The sequence below is a fragment of the Babylonia areolata genome, chromosome 33 (assembly GCF_041734735.1).
Source record: "Babylonia areolata isolate BAREFJ2019XMU chromosome 33, ASM4173473v1, whole genome shotgun sequence".
Classification (NCBI taxonomy): domain Eukaryota; kingdom Metazoa; phylum Mollusca; class Gastropoda; order Neogastropoda; family Buccinidae; genus Babylonia; species Babylonia areolata.
Window position 1 is genome coordinate 5,808,182 of NC_134908.1, and position 18,632 is coordinate 5,826,813.

The 18,632-nt window shown below is 42.1% G+C and overlaps 1 protein-coding gene across 1 annotated transcript; it reads right to left on the bottom strand.

Moving 5' to 3' along the window:
• Positions 1-4,734: 4,734 nt before the first annotated feature.
• On the bottom strand, positions 4,735-13,242 carry LOC143276808 (uncharacterized). The gene is made up of 3 exons (XM_076581459.1): positions 12,780-13,242; positions 8,488-8,631; positions 4,735-5,197 (listed from the first exon to the last, which is right to left on the bottom strand). The coding sequence occupies exons 1-3, from the start codon at positions 12,988-12,990 to the stop codon at positions 4,950-4,952; spliced, it is 603 nt and encodes a 200-aa protein (XP_076437574.1). The 5' UTR covers positions 12,991-13,242; the 3' UTR covers positions 4,735-4,949.
• Between the last annotated feature and the right edge of the window lie 5,390 nt (positions 13,243-18,632).

Consider the following 18,632-nt stretch of genomic DNA (forward strand, 5'->3'; position numbering starts at 1 on the left):
ACACACACACAACACACAGAATGTTGGAAGAAATGAAAGGGGCAGCGGTGTGAGGTCACAGCCACAAATAAAGAACACAAGAGCTCAGACACAACACAACACAACACCATATGACAACCCTTCAGACGTTATAAGGCACGTTGGTATCAGTATCAGCAGCCCAGATCTATTCATTACCCATCTAGTATCAACAGACACTCAGCCCCAAACCTCCACTCTCCTCCTACTCCCCCCCCCCCCCCCCACACTCCTCCACACACACACTCACACACAAACCTGACATGAATCCTGCGTTGTAACTACTAGCTTGAGTCATGACAGCAACGAAATCATCTCAAGTAATAACAGTGTACACATTCAGTTTTGAAATCACTGACCATCAATTATATTCGGAGATAAAAATTCATACCGTTTAGGATGCCTACACAAGTGTGCATGCCTTCGTTGCCTACCTATTCCCTATCCTTCCTAGTTTATACAGTCATAAGCCTATAAATAATTATACACGTTGTCTCCTAGTTCTAAATCAATTAAAAAAAACCAAAAAACAACCTTTCGCACCTAAACAATTGTGCAAAAGTTTCCGTTCCAGTAATGCCCAAGATCACCATAACCGCAAAACGGTTTCACAGAGGTTCACACAAGTACCCTACACACAATTTAACAACTGCCTATCCAAATATTCACCCAATCATTCATTCCATGTTTTATCAACTATTTCTGTTGAACGCCAAACAATCATCCTGTCCTTGATTTTAAGGAAACAAACAAACAGAAAAACAAGAGAGAAAAAAAGTTAAAACATAAAAAAACCAAAGTGTAGCACTCGATAGAACCAGTGACCTAAAAAAAAAACAGCTGAAAAACTCAGTAAATTGGAAAACAACACAACACCCAACAGTAAAATATAAACAATCATTCAAACGAAAAAACAAAAGACCAGAAGCTATCTTATTTCCCACACACATGTATGCACTTTTATTTTTCCAGTCATCACCACAAAATGTACCAAGCATGCACATCAGCTAAAACCCATCAGACAAACATACAACAACAATTCAAAACAAGCAAATACACACAAAACAGGACACCAAACACTCCAAGAGTTCAGACAATTATGTTTTTGGAATTATCATCCGGTAGCAGCCATCAAAAATCTCCATTTAGTGAGCACATTTCAAAAATTCGTAATCATGTCTCTTTCCCAAATCAGCATCATAATCATTTCAAATTCAGTTGCCACTTATCAACAAATGTAGACAAAAATTCCAAGAATGCTTTTATTTTTTTTTTTTTTTCAGCAGAGAGGGAAGACATTACTTGTGCAGAGAAGTCTCCACTGATTCATGACAGCAAGGTTTGGCCACGAGCAGTATCATGATTTACGTGAAATTTTCTGTATATAAATATGTTAATTCCTACTTGTTTGCACATGTATCCAAACTCAAACGAAAATGACAAGCAAGAAAAATGTCAAGTTACTGAAATCTAAAGCCACAGCCAGGTTTCATGTTCAACTGAAGACAGGTTTTCTCTATAAAAAAAAAAAAAAAGAAAAAAAGAAAAAAAAAAAGTCCAAACTAAAACCAAAAGAGACACACACAAAGAGAGATAACAAAAATTCAATAATGCCCTATAGTAAAACAGACAACAAACAGTCCAAAATACATCTGACTATACAACTTTTCTCAAAAACAAAAAGAGAAAAATCTCCAATAAAATTCAATCAAACTGAAAACATAATAATGTGATTGTGAACAGTCTTAGTGAATAGTCCAAACTATCATCTGACTCCAAAGGTTTTCTGTATAAATTATAACAAAAGAGACACAGAGAGAGAAATCCAAAGGTTTTCTGTATAAACTTATAACACAGAGACACACAGAGAGAAATTCTTTCTTTGCTGCTGGAACAAGTTAAAGCCCAGCCGACCACACAGGCTAGAACAAGACAGTGGAGAGAGAGACAGAGAGACAGAGACAGAGAGACACAGAGAGAGAGAGAGAGAGAGAGAGAGAGGAGGAGGACAGAAACAGAGACAGAGACACAGAGTGATAGAGAAACAGAGAATGAAATTAAATCAAACTCTAAATCATAAAGCTAATATAGTATAAGAACAGACCAACTCTTCATCCACGTCAGAGACAGAGAGAGAGAGAGAGAGAGAGAGAGAGAATGGAATTACATCAAAGAAACTCTATGAACTCTTAAAGTATACAGTGTATTATATTTGTACATCTGGCCACAGTGACTAGCTTCATCAGACTAAACCACTGAATAAACTAGACATGTATGTGGTGACAGAATGCATTACAGAGTTTATACTTCACATGTGCAGACAACGATACAATACATTCACCACACATGTACAGATATATATATATATATATATATATTATATACCAGGCTGAAAAAGTTCTGTCATTCAAGGATACTGACTCAGTGACTGTTCCACTGTCCAGGGCAAGAAAATCATCAGATACGATCATAACTTTACATCTCATCACCATGCTCCCCTTGCGACAAATGGTGAAATATTGGAGGGTAAAAAAAAAAAAGAATTAAAAAAAACAACAAAAAAACCAAACCCAGAAATGTGCACAATTCTGACAGACTGATCACAGACAGCCATGGATACTTTAGGAGAAGGAGGTTTAGGAACCAACATCTGTTTGAAAATCAAACACACACACACACACACACACACACACACACACACACACACACTCACACACACAAAAACCCAACAACTTTACAAACTGAAAAAGAAACAAGAGTGTCAAGAAACTGGTCTGATTTTAAATCTAAGCGCTTTCACATCACAAGCATTCACTCTGGCTGCTAAAATATGTGAATAGATCCAAAAGGATTTAAAGCTGTCAACTCAAAATACTGGCCATACTGTCAGTCATTTTTCGTTCACTTTTCTTGCCCTTTGAAAACCAAGTCATGTCACCTACTTTGATCTATAAAATAATCAATCACTACAACTTACTCAGTGGAGGTAAAATGAGTTTCGAGCCGCCCAAACATGGAAATCCCACGCTGTTCTTGAAAGACATATTCAAAATGTTTAATAATGTGTAATAAAAAGCACACACACACACTCACACACACACACACTCACACACACACACACACACACACAGAGAAACACGCACACACTGACATCGCACAAAACAGGCCAAAAGATTCCACTGCTCTGGTTACAACAGCCATTCTTCTCAGATCCATCTATGCATGCAAAAAAAAAAGAAAAAAAAAAAGGAAGTGTCCGTCATACATATATATTTATTTTTCTTTCTAAATCTTCAACAGCAAACACTGACAAACAAGCTCTGTTCTGGAGTATGGAACCACGACAAACACATAGCAAGTTCACTAATACCACATCTCTCTTATTCCATAACATAAAAACTACATCAGTACATGCTACAAACTCCTCCTGTCAAGGAATGTATTTGAAACTCACAAAATATGTCTTCACACTATTATCTAACATCCACATATAGGAATGCATCCTTTTTTTCTAATGTTAGTAATTTTTTTTACAATTTTTTTTATTATTAAATCACATGATTCACATTCTATAGATCTGTACAAACTACAACTCCTCACTCTAGCGGTGTAATTTTAATAAACATGTAAATTCATTACACCTACTGATCTAGTCTGCAATGAAGAAAACAATTTTTATACATCTAAAGTAAAATACATTGAGCTAAAAACAACAGTTTCAACACGATATATATATATATATTTCTCCCCAACAGCTGTAAAAGATTTTTTAAATGTAATTTTTCTAAATATTCTTCTACAAAAATCTCATTAAAAACACACTGAAAAACACAGAATTTTTTTTTTTTTTTTCACTAAAAATAAAAATATGTATCATATGTATCTGAGCACATGATCATTTTAAGCAATCCTCTTCCAAAGCAGTGGCAGCAGTTCAATTAATCAGCCCGATTTTGAAAAATCACAACAATCTGTCAATATTGAGTGGAATCTCATTTCTATTATTACTGGGAATATATTCATTGTAAACCGACCCATTATTCAGGTGGAAAATCACACAGAAAAAAAAAAAAGCAAAGTACATTGTTCCAGCAACATATGTATATATGAGATTAGGGAAAATTTTTCATTTAACAGCAATTAAACCAATTCAACCAGTGTTTTGTAAAAACAAGTTCTGTAAAACTACAACTTACTGAAAATGGAACTTTTTTTTTTTCTCTCATAAAACAGACAAATTGTGAATAATAAAATAATACACAGATCTCAAAGGTTTTTGTGAATAAAGACACCATTGTAAATGAAATACACAGAATGAAACTAAAATAAAATAATATTTTTAAAATGCAAGCAAACAAAAATAAAATACACAAAAGCAAACAAAAAAACAAAAAACCAACAATAAACAAACAAAAAAAGCCAAAAAATCAAAAACAATGAAGGACAAAAATCTTAAGAATAATGATTAATAGTAATGATAAAAACATTAACGGACAAAAATTTTAAGATAAGAATAATAATTAATAATAATGATAAAAACATTAACAATCTAAAAGTTGGGTCATCAAGGGAAGCACAACAACACCACCCAAACAACAACCAACAAAAAATAAAAAAAACAAACCAACCACCTGACCTCCAAAAACCAGCCGACGACCTCTGACCTCCGACCTCCTCCAGACCTCCTCTCGCAGCAGCGACCCCCCCCCCCCCCCCCACACACCCTCCCCACAGGCCAGAAATATCCCCCAGGGAGGAGCAGAGCACGTTGTCTGCTGCTAGCAGCAGGACAAGAGTTCATTCATTCATTCACCAACGCTCCTGGTCCGACGACGACGACGACGACGTTGAAAGAGAGACAGGGGGCGCTGCGGAAGGGGGTGGACGACGACAAGAGACGTAGAAGGAAGGAAGGATAGGAAGGGAAGGGTTCACTGCTCCTGGTCGATGAAAAGCGTGTAAGGGGTGGACCAGACTGTGAAGCGATGCTGCATGTTGAGCAGGACCTTGGACGTCTGGCTGGCCTCGATGGCCGAGGCCACAAAGGCCAAGAAGAGGATGACGGTGGCCACCACGGCCATGTAGAAGGAGTAGCCCAGGTGGTCCTCGGCGCTGGTGATGACGAACACGTCGTGGTAGTGCAACCCGAAGAACACCAACGCCATCAGCTCCACCACCACTGGAAGAAAAAAAAAAAAAAAAAAAAAAGGAAGCGGATCACACAGGGTCAGTATTCTTCTTCTTCGTTGTTTATGGGCTGCAACTCCCAGGTTCACTTGCATACATGAACACAAGTGGGCTTTTACATGTGTGAAAGTTTTTACTCCGCCATGTAGGCAGCGATTCTCCGTTTTCGGGGGTGTGCATGCTGGGTATGTTCTTGTTTCCATAAACCCACTGAACGCTGACACGGATTACAGGATCTTTTAAGATAAACGTGCGTATTTGACCTTCTGCTTGCGACTACAAATGAATGGGGTTCAAGCACAAGTAGGTCTGCACATATGTCGACCTGGGAGATAGGAAAAAATCTCCACCCTTTACCCACCAGGCACTGTTACCGAGGTTCTTCTTCTTCTTCTTCTGCGTTCGTGGGCTGCAACTCCCACGTTCACTCGTATGCACACGAGTGGGATTTTACGCGTATGACCGTTTTTACCCCGCCATGTAGGCAGCCATACTCCGCTTTCGGGGGTGTGCATGCTGGGTATGTTCTTGTTTCCATAACCCACCGAACGCTGACATGGATTACAGGATCTTTAACGTGCATATTTGATCTTCTGCTTGCATATACACACGAAGGGGGTTCAGGCACTAGCAGGTCTGCACATATGTTGACCTGGGAGATCGTAAAAATCTCCACCCTTAACCCACCAGGCGCCGTCACCGTGATTCGAACGTTACCGAGGTTCGAACCCAGGACCTCAGACTGGAAGTCCAACGCTTTAACCACTCAGCTATTACGCCTGTTGAATTGCCCCGTATTGTACGATCATGCATTAGCCGTATCTTGACTAATCATCATCAAAACAGTAAAGAAGAGACAACTGCTGTCCCGACTAACTGGGCTAGAACTCTGATTCGAGTGGAGAGTGTCTTGCCCCAAGCTACATCCCCACTCTATAGTCCAAGAGGGTTTTCGGTCAGTCAGCGCTGGGATGGTTCCCAAAAGGCTTACCAGCCACCGAAGGCTGCAGTACTGAAAAGAGTGTATGAGCCAGTAGAAATCTTGCCTCCTAGTTTCAGCCGCAGTCCTTCAGAAAAGTCTAAGCTGTAAATGAATTTCCACTGCAGTAAGCTGCAAATGAATTTCCATTTGCAGTGGAGAAACCATTGATCATACAGCTCTCACTTTGCTGTTGGCCCCACTGTGTGACGGGCGCAATAGCCGAGTGGTTAAAGCGTTGGACTTTCAATCTGAGGGTCCCGGGTTCGAATCACGGTGACGGCGCCTGGTGGGTTAAGGGTGGAGATTTTTACGATCTCCCAGGTCTCAACATATGTGCAGACCTGCTAGTGCCTGAACCCCCTTCGTGTGTATATGCAAGCAGAAGATCAAAAACGCGCGTTAAAGATCCTGTTATCCATGTCAGCGTTCGGTGGGTTATGGAAGCAAGAACATACCCAGCATGCACACCCCTGAAAGCGGAATATGGCTGCCTACATGGCGGGGTAAAAACGGTCATACACGTAAAATCCCGCTCGTGTCCATACGAGTGAACGTGGGAGTTGCAGCCCACGAATGCAGAAGAAGAAGAAGGCCCCACTGTAAGCTAACGTCAATCTCTGACATAAACAAATGTCAATCTCATCTGCATTATAATAAAACAAATAATATCTAACATAAAATGTATTCGTTTACTTTTATACAATGCTGAATCTTGTGGCAGGAGACAAATCAAAGGAACGTTCACTCCTGATTTTTATGCGCAAGCATAACCTGGATCAATGGGACAACAGACAAAATGTACGCAAATTCAAGGTAGATACAAGGCAAGGGAAACTACAGACAGAAAGGAGACCATGGCTATTTGGAAAGAGGTAACTATGCCATACAAGAAAGTAATAAGTGTTTTGAACTTAAAAGAAAATGGTCTAGATCTATACCTTAATTACCCTACAAATGGGTGGTGAACAAATTAACAAAACTGACAATAACAGTATTAACAGCACAAATATCTATTCCATTTCCCTTTCAAGATTTTTGGGATTTTAATTAATTTCCATACGTGCAGGAAACCAAACTATATATTATTAATTAACATTTCTAAAGTGCACGCAAGGAGTACACCACCTCTTCTGCAGAATCTGACTTTTCAAGCCATTTTTTGACACACCAACTTCATTTTATTTTGACTATTTTGTTTTTTGTATATATATATATGATAGTCAGTCGTGTCCGACTATGACCATCAGAACAGCAGAGGAGGCAACTGCTGTTCCGACTATTTGGGCTAGAATTTGATTATAGTGGACTGTGGAGAGTGTCTTGCCCAAGTTACATCCCCACTCTCTCGGCCAAGAGGGTTTTAGGACAGTCGGTGTTGGGATGGTTCCCAAAGGCCAACTAGCCCACAAGGCTGCAGCACTAAGAGCCAGTGCAATTTTGCTTCCTAGTTTGAGTTTTTTGTAAACAACATATAAACACACCCCAACTAACATTTCTTATTTGTTAATGGGCTGTGACTCCCACGTTCACTGGGATACATACACGAGGCAGCCAAACTCCATTTTCGGGGGTGAGGTGGGATTAGGGGGGGTGCACGCTGGGTATGTTTCCATAACCCACCTAAACACTGACATAGGTTACAGGATCTTTATCATGCGTATTTAATCTTCTGTGTGCGTATACACACCAATGGGGTTCACAGGCACCAGCAGGTCTGCAACATCTGTTGACCTGGGAGCATGGAAAAAATCTCCACCCTTTACCCCCCCACCAGGCCCTCTCCTCCACAGCAGAGCAGATTCCGAAGAGGCTGGGTCACCCTGAACGGAGGCTACCAGGCACACCAGGATCCCATCAGGACACTGGAGAGGAGACACCAGACTACTATCTACCGCCTTCGCACAGGACACTGCGGCCTCCGAGCACACCTGAAGACGATTGGAGTGGCAGCCACATCCCTATGTGATTGCGGCCAGGCTGACCAGACCCCATCCCATATTCTCCAAGACTGCCCCCTGTATGAGAAGATGCGGCAGCAGTCCTGGCCTGGGGGTGCTGACCTCAACACCAAGCTCTGAGGGACGGCAGCCGATCTTCACCGGACGTCCTAGTTTGTGGCATCCCTCGGACTTCAACCCTGACTGCGTAGCTGTCGAACGCAAAAGAAAGAAAGAAAGAAGAAAGGACCCTGGACCCTCAGATTTAAAGTAAATTAAACCACTTAGCCGCTGCCCCCATTGACTAACATACATAAACACATACATTATCTACATACCCCCCACAATGTCCAGCCCACTCACCTGTGCCAAAATTGGCGGCGGCGATGACCTTGAAGGTGCCTCTGCTGTCAAAGAAGCTGATGAGCACCAGACCAATCAGGACGCAGGTCAGCAGGGACCCCAGGCAGGCCAGCAGGAAGAGGGCTTGTACCGCGCGGAACCATCCTGCACGTCCACACACACACACACCCACTGTGAACTTTGCGTCGCGTTCTGTTGTGTTGTATTGTAATCGTGTTGACCCTTCAACTGTGATTTCATGTTCTTAAATGTTATAATTATCTTACTGAATATTTTCCTATTATATCATTGAAATGTTTCACTTTATCTTAAAATGTAATATTTGTTTTCTTTCCTAAATTTTTTAAAATTTAAAATTTTTTTTTTTTTTTTAACATGATAGTTAATATGTATGCTGTGATCAAGGAAGGGTATGCCAGTTGCTCATTCGTTTTTTTGTTGTTGTTTTTTTGTTTTATCTGTTGATGAGCATTTGTCTTTTTAAATATTATTATCTTACTGAATATTCTTCTTTTTATAAATGATTGAAACGTGCGTGTGCGCGCACACAAAATGATGCGTGCGCGCGCGGGCACACACGCAACACGCACACAGTTGTTGCACTCTGAATGTAATAGTATCTTACCCACATGTTTTTCTTTTTACATAATAATTGATGTGTACATGGTTATAAGTGAAGGGTGTGTCAGTTTTGTTTTTTGTTTTTTTTTTGCTGACGGGCATTTTATTTTAAGTGAGCCTAAAGAAAATGTTCTGTTTCTGGTTGAAGCAGATAATAAAGTATTTTGAATTGAATTGAATTGAATTGAATTGTTGCATTGTGTTGTATTTGTGTTTTGTATTGTGCCGTATTGTTTTGTGTTCTACTGTTTTGCGATTTGTGTTTTGTATTGTGAGTACAAGAGTATTGTAATTTTTTTGTATGCCCTGTATAATATTCCTTGCATCCCATTGTTATTTGTAGTGCATCACAGTTAATACTGTATGTATTGCACTGTATTGTATAGCTGTTGTTGTTGTTTTATTAAACTATATTTCAAAATTTTATTGAAATTTGTATTGAATTAAACTGCATTGTTTCTACTGTACTGTACTGTACTGTACCGAAATGTACTTCACTGTATTGTATTGTACTGCACTGTTTATAAATCTACAGTACTGTGAATTTTTGTTTCAAATTATGTTTTGTCACAATAGATAATGCTCTGTCTGAAATTTGGGCAGCTCGTTTCTGAGAGAAAGGGGGGTGTGGGGGGGGCAGGGGGGGAGGGGTGGGGGGGCAGGGGGGATGGGGGGGGCAGGGAGGGGCTGTGGGGAGGGGGGGGGGGGACAACACCACAGAGCAGTGCCACCTACATACATAATTTTCTTCTCTTTTTTTTTTTCTGTCTGCACGTGCACTAGTTTTACTACCACAGTGGATTTTTCTACAGAATTTTGTCGATGACAACCCTTTTTTTAAAAAAATTTCTTTTTGTGTTTTTTAGTTGTTTGTTTGTTAACAGCATGCTGCACAACAGACCTGGTCTCGTCTAAAACAGTAAATGACAAGCAGCTAGACCCTAGCTGCCACTCAAGGTCTAGTGGATGGAGGGGGGGAGGGGGGGGGGGGGGGAGCAAAAACCCTAGTTGATGGGGGATTTGAACATGTGGACATTTGCTTGCAAGTTGGGTGCATTTCCTGATCACCACTAAGCCACCACTCCACATTTCGTCATTCTTGTAGCGCTGTGATGTATAGTCTTTTGCATTGTATTGTAAATTTACACATCGGAACAGATTTTGACTGCAGATGTGGAATTCAAGTTAGTTACCCCCTCTCTTGAGGGAGCCCATGTTTCCCCCCCACCCCCCATCCCCATCTGTCTGCATGTTCTGTGTAATTCATTTACATCAAACTAAACAGAATTTAGCCAAAGACACCAACTGCTGTTGCTGCCATGGTTTCTTTTAGTTTTAACATGTACAAGATGCCCAAACTGCAAACAGAACCTTAGTTTATCACTTCACCTGAGCAAAACGGCACCAAGGCCATCATTCAAGGTGCAGTTTTAACTCACTCAGTACGGCCAGTCCTCTCTTCTCCTCTACACAGACCCCTCGGATGTCCAGTGGGTGTCTGAATGACCCAACCTTTAGCTTACGTCGTAAGAATTGTGGTATTCTTTGTCAACATTCACCTCTTCAGTATAAGAGCCTTCCGCTTGCAATATTTTGATGATGGTAATTGGGGTGAAACGCTGTTAACGTCGTCTCTTTCGCCGTTCATATGGAGACAGTTAAAGTGGAACAAAAATCCCAGTCTGTGTTTGAATCAAACCTGGGAGTCTTGCACCAGTTGAAGGTGGCTCGTCATCTGGCGATGCACTTTTATCACGAGGCCAAAGCTGTCTTTGGTCTCAAGTTTTCTTGGGTTACAACTAAAAGCCAATATTTTTTTTTGTTTAAAATTATCAATTTATGCACGCATGTACTATGTACAAAAGGACAGTTCTTTCTTTTCAACAGCATCCAAGCTTGAGTAATGTGTATGAAACAGTGCATGATGAACTTTACAGTATTCCTATTAGGACAGAAGACTGCTATCAGTAAAGACAAGTTCTAATATTCTGTCTCCATCCCTGCCTTTATTCTGTGACTACACACTTACTTTAATTTACTCAATTATGTCTATATAAGTATATATATATCTTACAATACACAGATCTCTTGAGATTAATCTATTACTATCAACAAAGTAGAATTAGAAACAGTATAAGGCGAGTTACTTACTGATTATAAACTATATCATAACAAAAACAAAGCAGTGTTCTACAATTGAAATTAAACAAGCAAAAAACAACAACAACATTCCAATGTATGTAGAGCTGTAGATGCCAAAGTAAAGGGGGAGGGGCTCAATGAGAAACAAAACTCTCTACTAAAAATATTTTTTACTTATTAAAACCAGCCCAGAACTAGTGGAAGAAACTGCAATCATTAGGGCACTGCAATATCCATATTCCTTCCCCTCCACTCCTGTTTGTGACAAGCCCAGTGAATGTCCACGCTTTGTTGTGAGCACTGTTGTGGATATTCATGCCAAGGGCACTAATAATATTTTATGTATAAATTATACCCTTTTATGTCCCCTTTGACCCAGCCCCCAAAACACTGGTCACACAGGGGACCTAGGCAAGTCCGCTCTTCCTCACTTTCCCCACTGGTCACCTGATGGCCACAATGATAAAGGCTGGGTTTCCTGGGCTAACCATCTGTCACTAGTGTCACTCCCCTATGACAGTGCATTAGCCTTTGTGCTTACCCCAAAAGCCCCCTGATAAATCTGTTAAACATCCCTCCCAACCCCACCCCCTTTATCTCCATTTCCCTTTCACTATTCCCCTTCACTGTCCATGTCCTCCTTCTCTCTCAAACATGCTGATCCTTCCACCTGGGCAGAAATCATATAATGTCTGTTTTGATTTTTTTTTATCTGCGTTCTCATGATTTTGTGTCCTAATGGCTCAGAATGCTGTTTGTGAAGAAGTGTCTTCCACTGGACCAGTTTTTTTTTGTTTTTGTTTGTTTTTTAAATCAAACAACTGTTCAGTATGAATGTTATGTCAATTTTAGCATGGTGGTTAAATTACATTTGTCAGTTGTGCCAACTGCCATCCTCCTCCCATTCTGTTAAGAATTAAGTTATTTGTGATTCACAGAAAAGATGATGAAACAAAAATATAATAAGACATTTAACTTCGTCAGTCTCAAAATCTGTTATGATTTATGCAGTGCAGTCTTTTAGTATATTACATTTGTTAACTTCGTTATCAAATCTAGTATTACTATTTGGCTGCAATGAGTTAGCATGTTAACACATGTGTGCAATGTACAAGATTACAGTCTGTACTAATACTAGTTTGTTTTTTTACTATTGTTTTTTTTTTTACTACATCGTGTGTGTGTGTGTGTGTGTGCGCGCGCGCGCGTATGTGTGTGTGTGTGTGTGTGCATGTGAGTATGTGTGTGCATTCGTGCATGCGTGCGTGCGTGTGTGTGTGTCTCCGTCGAGTCGACGCATGAATGCGAACATCACATTTTAGGCAATCAAACAGGGCATTCGTGAGAAACCATCTCCATATTATCAATATACTGATAGTCTGAATCTTATTCAGACATCATTACAATCACTACTGTCACGATTATTTATCATCAGAACAAGACTGATGTGAAAAATGAGTGGAAGAAAGATTTCCTGGGCACCATGACTGCGTAGATCGAAACAAGATCAGATGAAAACGGTCACTCACCCACTTCCTGCGCATCGACGATAGCAGCGATGTCTGACATTCCCCCACAATAACCGTTGTCCAAATCGCAATGCCGGAAAACACCAATGGTCATTTTCAAATACTTCACCGACACAAGCCATGAGGACGAACCAATAGACACCACATTAGATATTAAACCCACCAGGGCCAGCGCAAAAGCGATGATCGACACACACGAATTTTTCGCCATGTTTCTTTGCTCACTTCGATCAAAACAACCACAGTCGTCTGCTGAAAAACCAGTCGAACGTCTGATTCCTCTCCTTGAAATAAGACCTCAGACTTATTCTTTCGCCAAAATAACGAACGGGTATTTGCTCAAGTCCACACTGTTATTACGAAATGCGTCTAAAATTTGCGGATGTCCCAACAGTGAAGTGGCTGTCAAAGTCACCTACACACCGTATTAAACTTGAGACGACGGACTGAACAGTTCGCAATCCCAGGTCACGTGGCACGCACGGTGACGTCACATGTCAACACCGAATCGCGGAAACACTCAATCTTGTCCGCTCTCATGGTTGTGTGTGTGTGTGTGTGTGTGTGTGTGTGTGTGAAAAAGAAAGAAAGAAAACGTAAAAAATAACAGATACGTGAGAGGAAATGAGAGGCACGGATAATTAGAGGGTAGGACTGAGCGCCGGGTTCACTGAGAACTAGGAGTGTACAGAAACGGACCTTTACTGCTCGTTGTGACAAACTGCCCCGAACCCGAACTGTGAAGCGAAAAAAACTGTTTAAAAAAAACAACAAAAACTAAAATACTATTTAAAAAAAAAACCAACAAAAAACAAAACAAAACAAACAAACAACAAAAAACAAAACCCTCTCTTCAAGTTGTGTCCAAGTAACCTGCCTGTCTCAGTGGCTATGCGTCATTGTTGTTTTCATTTTCTTCAGTTACGGGCAGGAAGGTCACAGTGGCACAATGGTTAAGACACTCACGCGGCTGCCGAGAGTCCCATGAGTTTGGGGGGTCGCTCAGTCTCTCCCTTTTTCACGGTCTCAAGTTTGTAAAAATCCAAACTATTGATATGATGAGCGTGAGTTTAGTCCCTAGGACTCTATCAACGGACAATCTATTCAACTAATCAGCCAAAGTCAATTCCTTTAACTCACTCAGTACGGCCAGTCCTCTCTTCTCCTCTACACAGACCCTTCGGATGTCCAGTGGGTGTCTGAATGACCCAACCTTTAGCTTCCGTCGTCAGCCAAATTGTGGTATTCTTTGTCAATATTCACGTCTTCAGTATAAGAGCCTTCCGCTTGCAATATTTTGATGATGGTAATTGGGGTGAAAAGTCGTTAACGTCGTCTCTTTCGCCGTTCGTATGGAGAGAGTTAATGTCAGTCTGAAAGACATAGTGTACACCGGGAACAGGCTCAGTGAATTTGACTGTCTTTGGAAGAAGTCCAACAGATGATGATTGTGACAGGCACTGGCACACTAACAGTGCCCGGCCGGCGGTACCATCATGATGGTGCTGGCATGCATGCACTCAAGGCCTGATTCATGAAACTCATAGCACCGGCGTCAGTTCAGGGTTTATGCAGCTGGTCAGGCCGCGGCATATGATACCTGTAGCCGAGACAGACAATGGAGTAGCTGGAAATGAACAAACAAGTTGGCATGGAGATGAAATAAATTAACAAATAGTAGTTTCAGTTTCAGTTTCACTTTCTCAAGGAGGCGTCACTGCGTTCGGACAAATCCATACACGCTACACCACATCTGTTGAGCAGATGCCTGACCAGCAGCATAACCCAACGCGCTTAGTCAGGCCTTGAGTGCATGCTTACATATTTGTGTACCTATGAAAGTGGATTTCATTTTACGTAATTTCGCCAGAGGACAACACTCTCGTTGCCATGGGTTCTTTTTCAGTGTGCCAAGTGCGTGCTGCACACGGGACCTCGGTTTATCGTCTCATCCGAAAGACTAGACGCTCAGTTTGATTTTCCAGTCAAACTTAGGAGAAAGGGCGAGAGCGGGATTCGAACCCACACCCTCACGGACTCTCTGTATTGGCAGCTGACCGTCTTAACCATTCTGCCACCTTCCTCCTAAAAATTAGCAGAGCGTGGTATCGATCCACGGACCTCTGGGTTATGGGCCCAGCACGCTTCCACTGCTCCACTCTGCTTGTTTCAAATAGTAAAGAGTGGTAACTCTCTCCATCAGTTCACAAGGTACACAACTTGACTTCAAGTCAGGTGCCGCTCCTTAAGCTACCGATTCAGATTGCATCAGTTCAGGTAAATAAAATGTACATTGGAACAAACCCAGACACTTCCTCAAAAAAATGGGGGGGAATATAGACGTAATGAAGTGTCTGGGTTTGTTCCAATGTACATTTTATTTACCCGTGTGCTAGATGAGTCGTCCTCTTTTGAAGTTGTTTTCCTTCGACACTCAGCCGGTTTGGAGAAACTAACTGGATTCACAGGTCTACAACGAGTTAGTCTCGTAAACATTCAGTTCAGGAATCTTTGTATCCGGGTCAGTTATGTCAGCCGGCGGTGTGCCGTGGTGTGTGTGTGTGTGTGTGTGTGTGTATGTATGTGTGTGTGTGTGTGTGTGAGTATGCCGCTGCGTGTGTGTGTGTGTGTGTGTGTGTGTGTGTGTGTGTGTGTGTGTGTGTGTGTGTGAGAGAGTGTGTGTGTGACGGTGTAGTCGCGCGTGTGTGTGTGTGTGTGTGTGTGTGTGTGTGTGTAGTCAGTGTGTGAGTGTGTTTGTGTCTGTGCGTCCGTCTGTGTGTCTGTGTGTGTGAATGGCTTAAACACACCACCGTGACTGTCCCAGGAGATAATTATCAGTCACAGCCGAGTGGTCAGCGCCAAGTTGCTCGGACTATCGGTCAGTCTCACCGACTTGAACTAGTCAAGGCGGCGGACTGGACTCCCGCTGGTCAGCAAGGTAAAAATTTCAACACCCCACCCCACCCCACCCCACCCCACCTCCAGCCCCTTAGTTCTCACCTTCAACTCTTCTAGTGTTTCTAAAGTATTGAGCCCCCCCCCCCCTCCCACTTCGCCTTCTTCCAACGCGGAGCCCGTCCGCCCTCCCCCCCCCCCCCGCCCCCCCAATCCCCCCATCCATCCCCTCCTCTCCCCCTGTGACCCCCACCCCCCAACCCCGCCCTGCCACTACCTCCTTTTTATTTTATTTTATTTTATTTTTTATTTTTTTATTTAATAGTGTCATACTGAGGAGGCTAGGGTTGACCCGGTCAGGAATATACATAATATGTAGTGGAGTGATGGCCTAGAGGAAACGGCGTCCACGTTGGAAGCGAGAGAATGTGAGCCGCGCGCTGGTTCCAATCACGGCTCAGCCACCGGCGATATATTCTCCCCCACTCTGGTGTGTGGCTCCTGGCGACCTAACATCGATGGTTCCCTGTGGACTGCCGACGCTGGAACTGCGACGGACGAACCCGGGTGTGGCCGTGTATGGGGGAATCTAAATGAGCGGCGTGGGAGAGTAATGCCACTGAAACGGCGCAGATGGGACAGCAAAAAAAAAAAAAAAAAAAAAAAAAAAAATCTCCCCCTCAACTCAGACCTTGAGTGGTGGTCTGGACTGCTAGTCGCTGTTCGGATGAGACGATAAACCGCGGAGGTCCCGGCGTGTGCAGCGGCATGCACTTAGCGCACATAAAAGAACCCACGGCAACGCCGAAAGGGTTGTTCCTGGCAAAAATCTGTAGACAAATCCACTTCGATAGGAAAAACAAATAAAACAGGAGAAAAAAAAACACAAAAAAATGGGTGGCGCTGTAGTGTGGCGACGCGCTCTCCCTGGGGCGGAGAGCAGCACGAATTTCACACAGAGAAATCTGTTGTGATGAAAAGAAATAAAAATACAAATAATCCCGGCAGGGTCCGCTGCCACGGTATAGCCAGATTGCCTGACCCGCTGTGGAGACGCGAACACATCAGCGGACTGCCGCTTAACGCCCAACCTACCCTCCTCCGTCTCAACTACTGGCATGTGACGTCCCATTTAGTTCTCCTTCTTCTTCTTCTTCTGCGTTCACTCGTATGCACACGAGTGGGCTTTTACGTGTATGACCGTTTTTTACCCCGCCATGTAGGCAGCCATACTCCGTTTTCGGGGGTGTGCATGCTGGGTATGTTCTTGTTTCCATAACCCACCGAACGCTGACATGGATTACAGGATCTTTAACGTGCGTATTTGATCTTTTGCTTGCGTATACACACGAAGGGGGTTCAGGCACTAAGCAGGTCTGCACATATGTTGACCTGGGAGATCGTAAAAATCTCCACCCTTTACCCACCAAGCGCCGTCACCGTGATTCGAACCCGGGACCCTCAGATTAACAGTCCAACGCTTTAACCACTCGGCTATTGCGCCCGTCAGTCCCATTTAGTTCAATCGTCCAGTTAAAATCGTATCCTACACTGAGGAACAAGTTGAAAAAAAACAAAAACAAAAAAACAAAAACGGCGACAATTTTCATCAACATTCTGATGTCGGTCGGTTGGTCGTCGCGTTGAAGAAGACTGGAGAATAAGATGAAGAATGTCTGTGTGTGTGTGTGTTTGTGTTTGTGTGTGTGTGTGTGTGTGTGTTTGTGTGTGTGTGTGTGTGTGTTTGTGCGTGCCAGTGTGTGTGTGTGCGTGCCAGTGTGTGTGTGTGTATGTGTGAATGTGTGTGCGTGTGCCACGGTGTGTGTGTGTGTGTGTGTGTGTGTGTGTGTGTGTGTGTGTTTGTGTGACAAAACATTAAAATTCCACTGAGAAATGGTACTGATAGTTATCGTTTCATCTCTTCACGAAAACTGTCGGAAAAACAGGTCCTTAAATTTAGGACGCTCCCTCAAAACTATCCCCTGTTGCCCATGTTAACTGAGGTGGGTGCTTGATGTTTGAACTGAATCCGAATGTAAATGAGTGTGTCGTTGTTCTTGTGCACTGACATTCACTGAGATGCACTGGAACAGTCGTGGTCCATTTTGGGTTGCTTTTTTTTTTTTCTTCGAGAAAATCTCTCTAACGCTAACACAAGTCTTCAATGACGCCGCTATCGATGCTGAGGAAGGAGGAATTTGTATTATACATCATGTTCGGTGATACATATACTTACCATGTCAAACTGATGCAAACTAGTATCGGTTTGCTCTGCTTGGCTTTGAAATTTCGCGCGGCTACCAGTGAAAAGACGACCCGTCTTGCCCGGTCCGATAAGAGATGGATTGATTAGGATCTTATACCCAATCCTCTAAAGCGGATATATCATAGACTCACTGTTGTTGGCCATCCGGTTATTGTTATTCAATCCAAATGAGTTTTTTGATAATTATGTACGCTATTGTACCACAGAGAAAACTACTGTCGCCGGCCATCGCTGTTGTCATTACAATGTTGCGTTAAAATTATGCGCAGTATCGTATCCCAGACGGACTAAGTTGGGAATCGGCAATGTCAGTAGAATATTGCTTACAGTTTCCATTTGTATCCGACTCAAGGAAATAAATATCTGAAACTTGATTGAAATTTTACGGTGGACTGAATGAGATGTTGGTGAACTGCTCTTTAAAAAAAAAATGTTTTATTTTATTTTAACAAACCTTTTATATTCATGAAAAAAAATTCTTTATCTATGTTGTTTTCGTTTTTCTATGACTTGTACGAAACAGTCAGTCAGTCAGCTATGAATTACATGATTTGATTAAATTTCATTTGTAGTATTTGTATTTGAAACTATTATTTGTATTTGTATTTCTTTTTATCACAACAAATTTCTGTAGTGTGAAATTCGGGCTGCTCTCCCCAGGGGAGAGCGCGTCGCTACACTACAGCGCCACC

What these genes read in the sequence shown, in the direction of transcription:
- LOC143276808 (XM_076581459.1), bottom strand. Translation starts at nt 12,990, where the DNA reads ATGGCGAAAAATTCGTGTGTGTCGATCATCGCTTTTGCGCTGGCCCTG. An exon ending in CGTCGATGCGCAGGAAGTGG is followed by an intron (nt 8,632 to 12,779) that starts GTGAGTGACCGT and finishes GTGGACGTGCAG; the next exon opens with GATGGTTCCGCGCGGTACAA. An exon ending in CGCCGCCAATTTTGGCACAG is followed by an intron (nt 5,198 to 8,487) that starts GTGAGTGGGCTG and finishes TTTTTCTTCCAG; the next exon opens with TGGTGGTGGAGCTGATGGCG.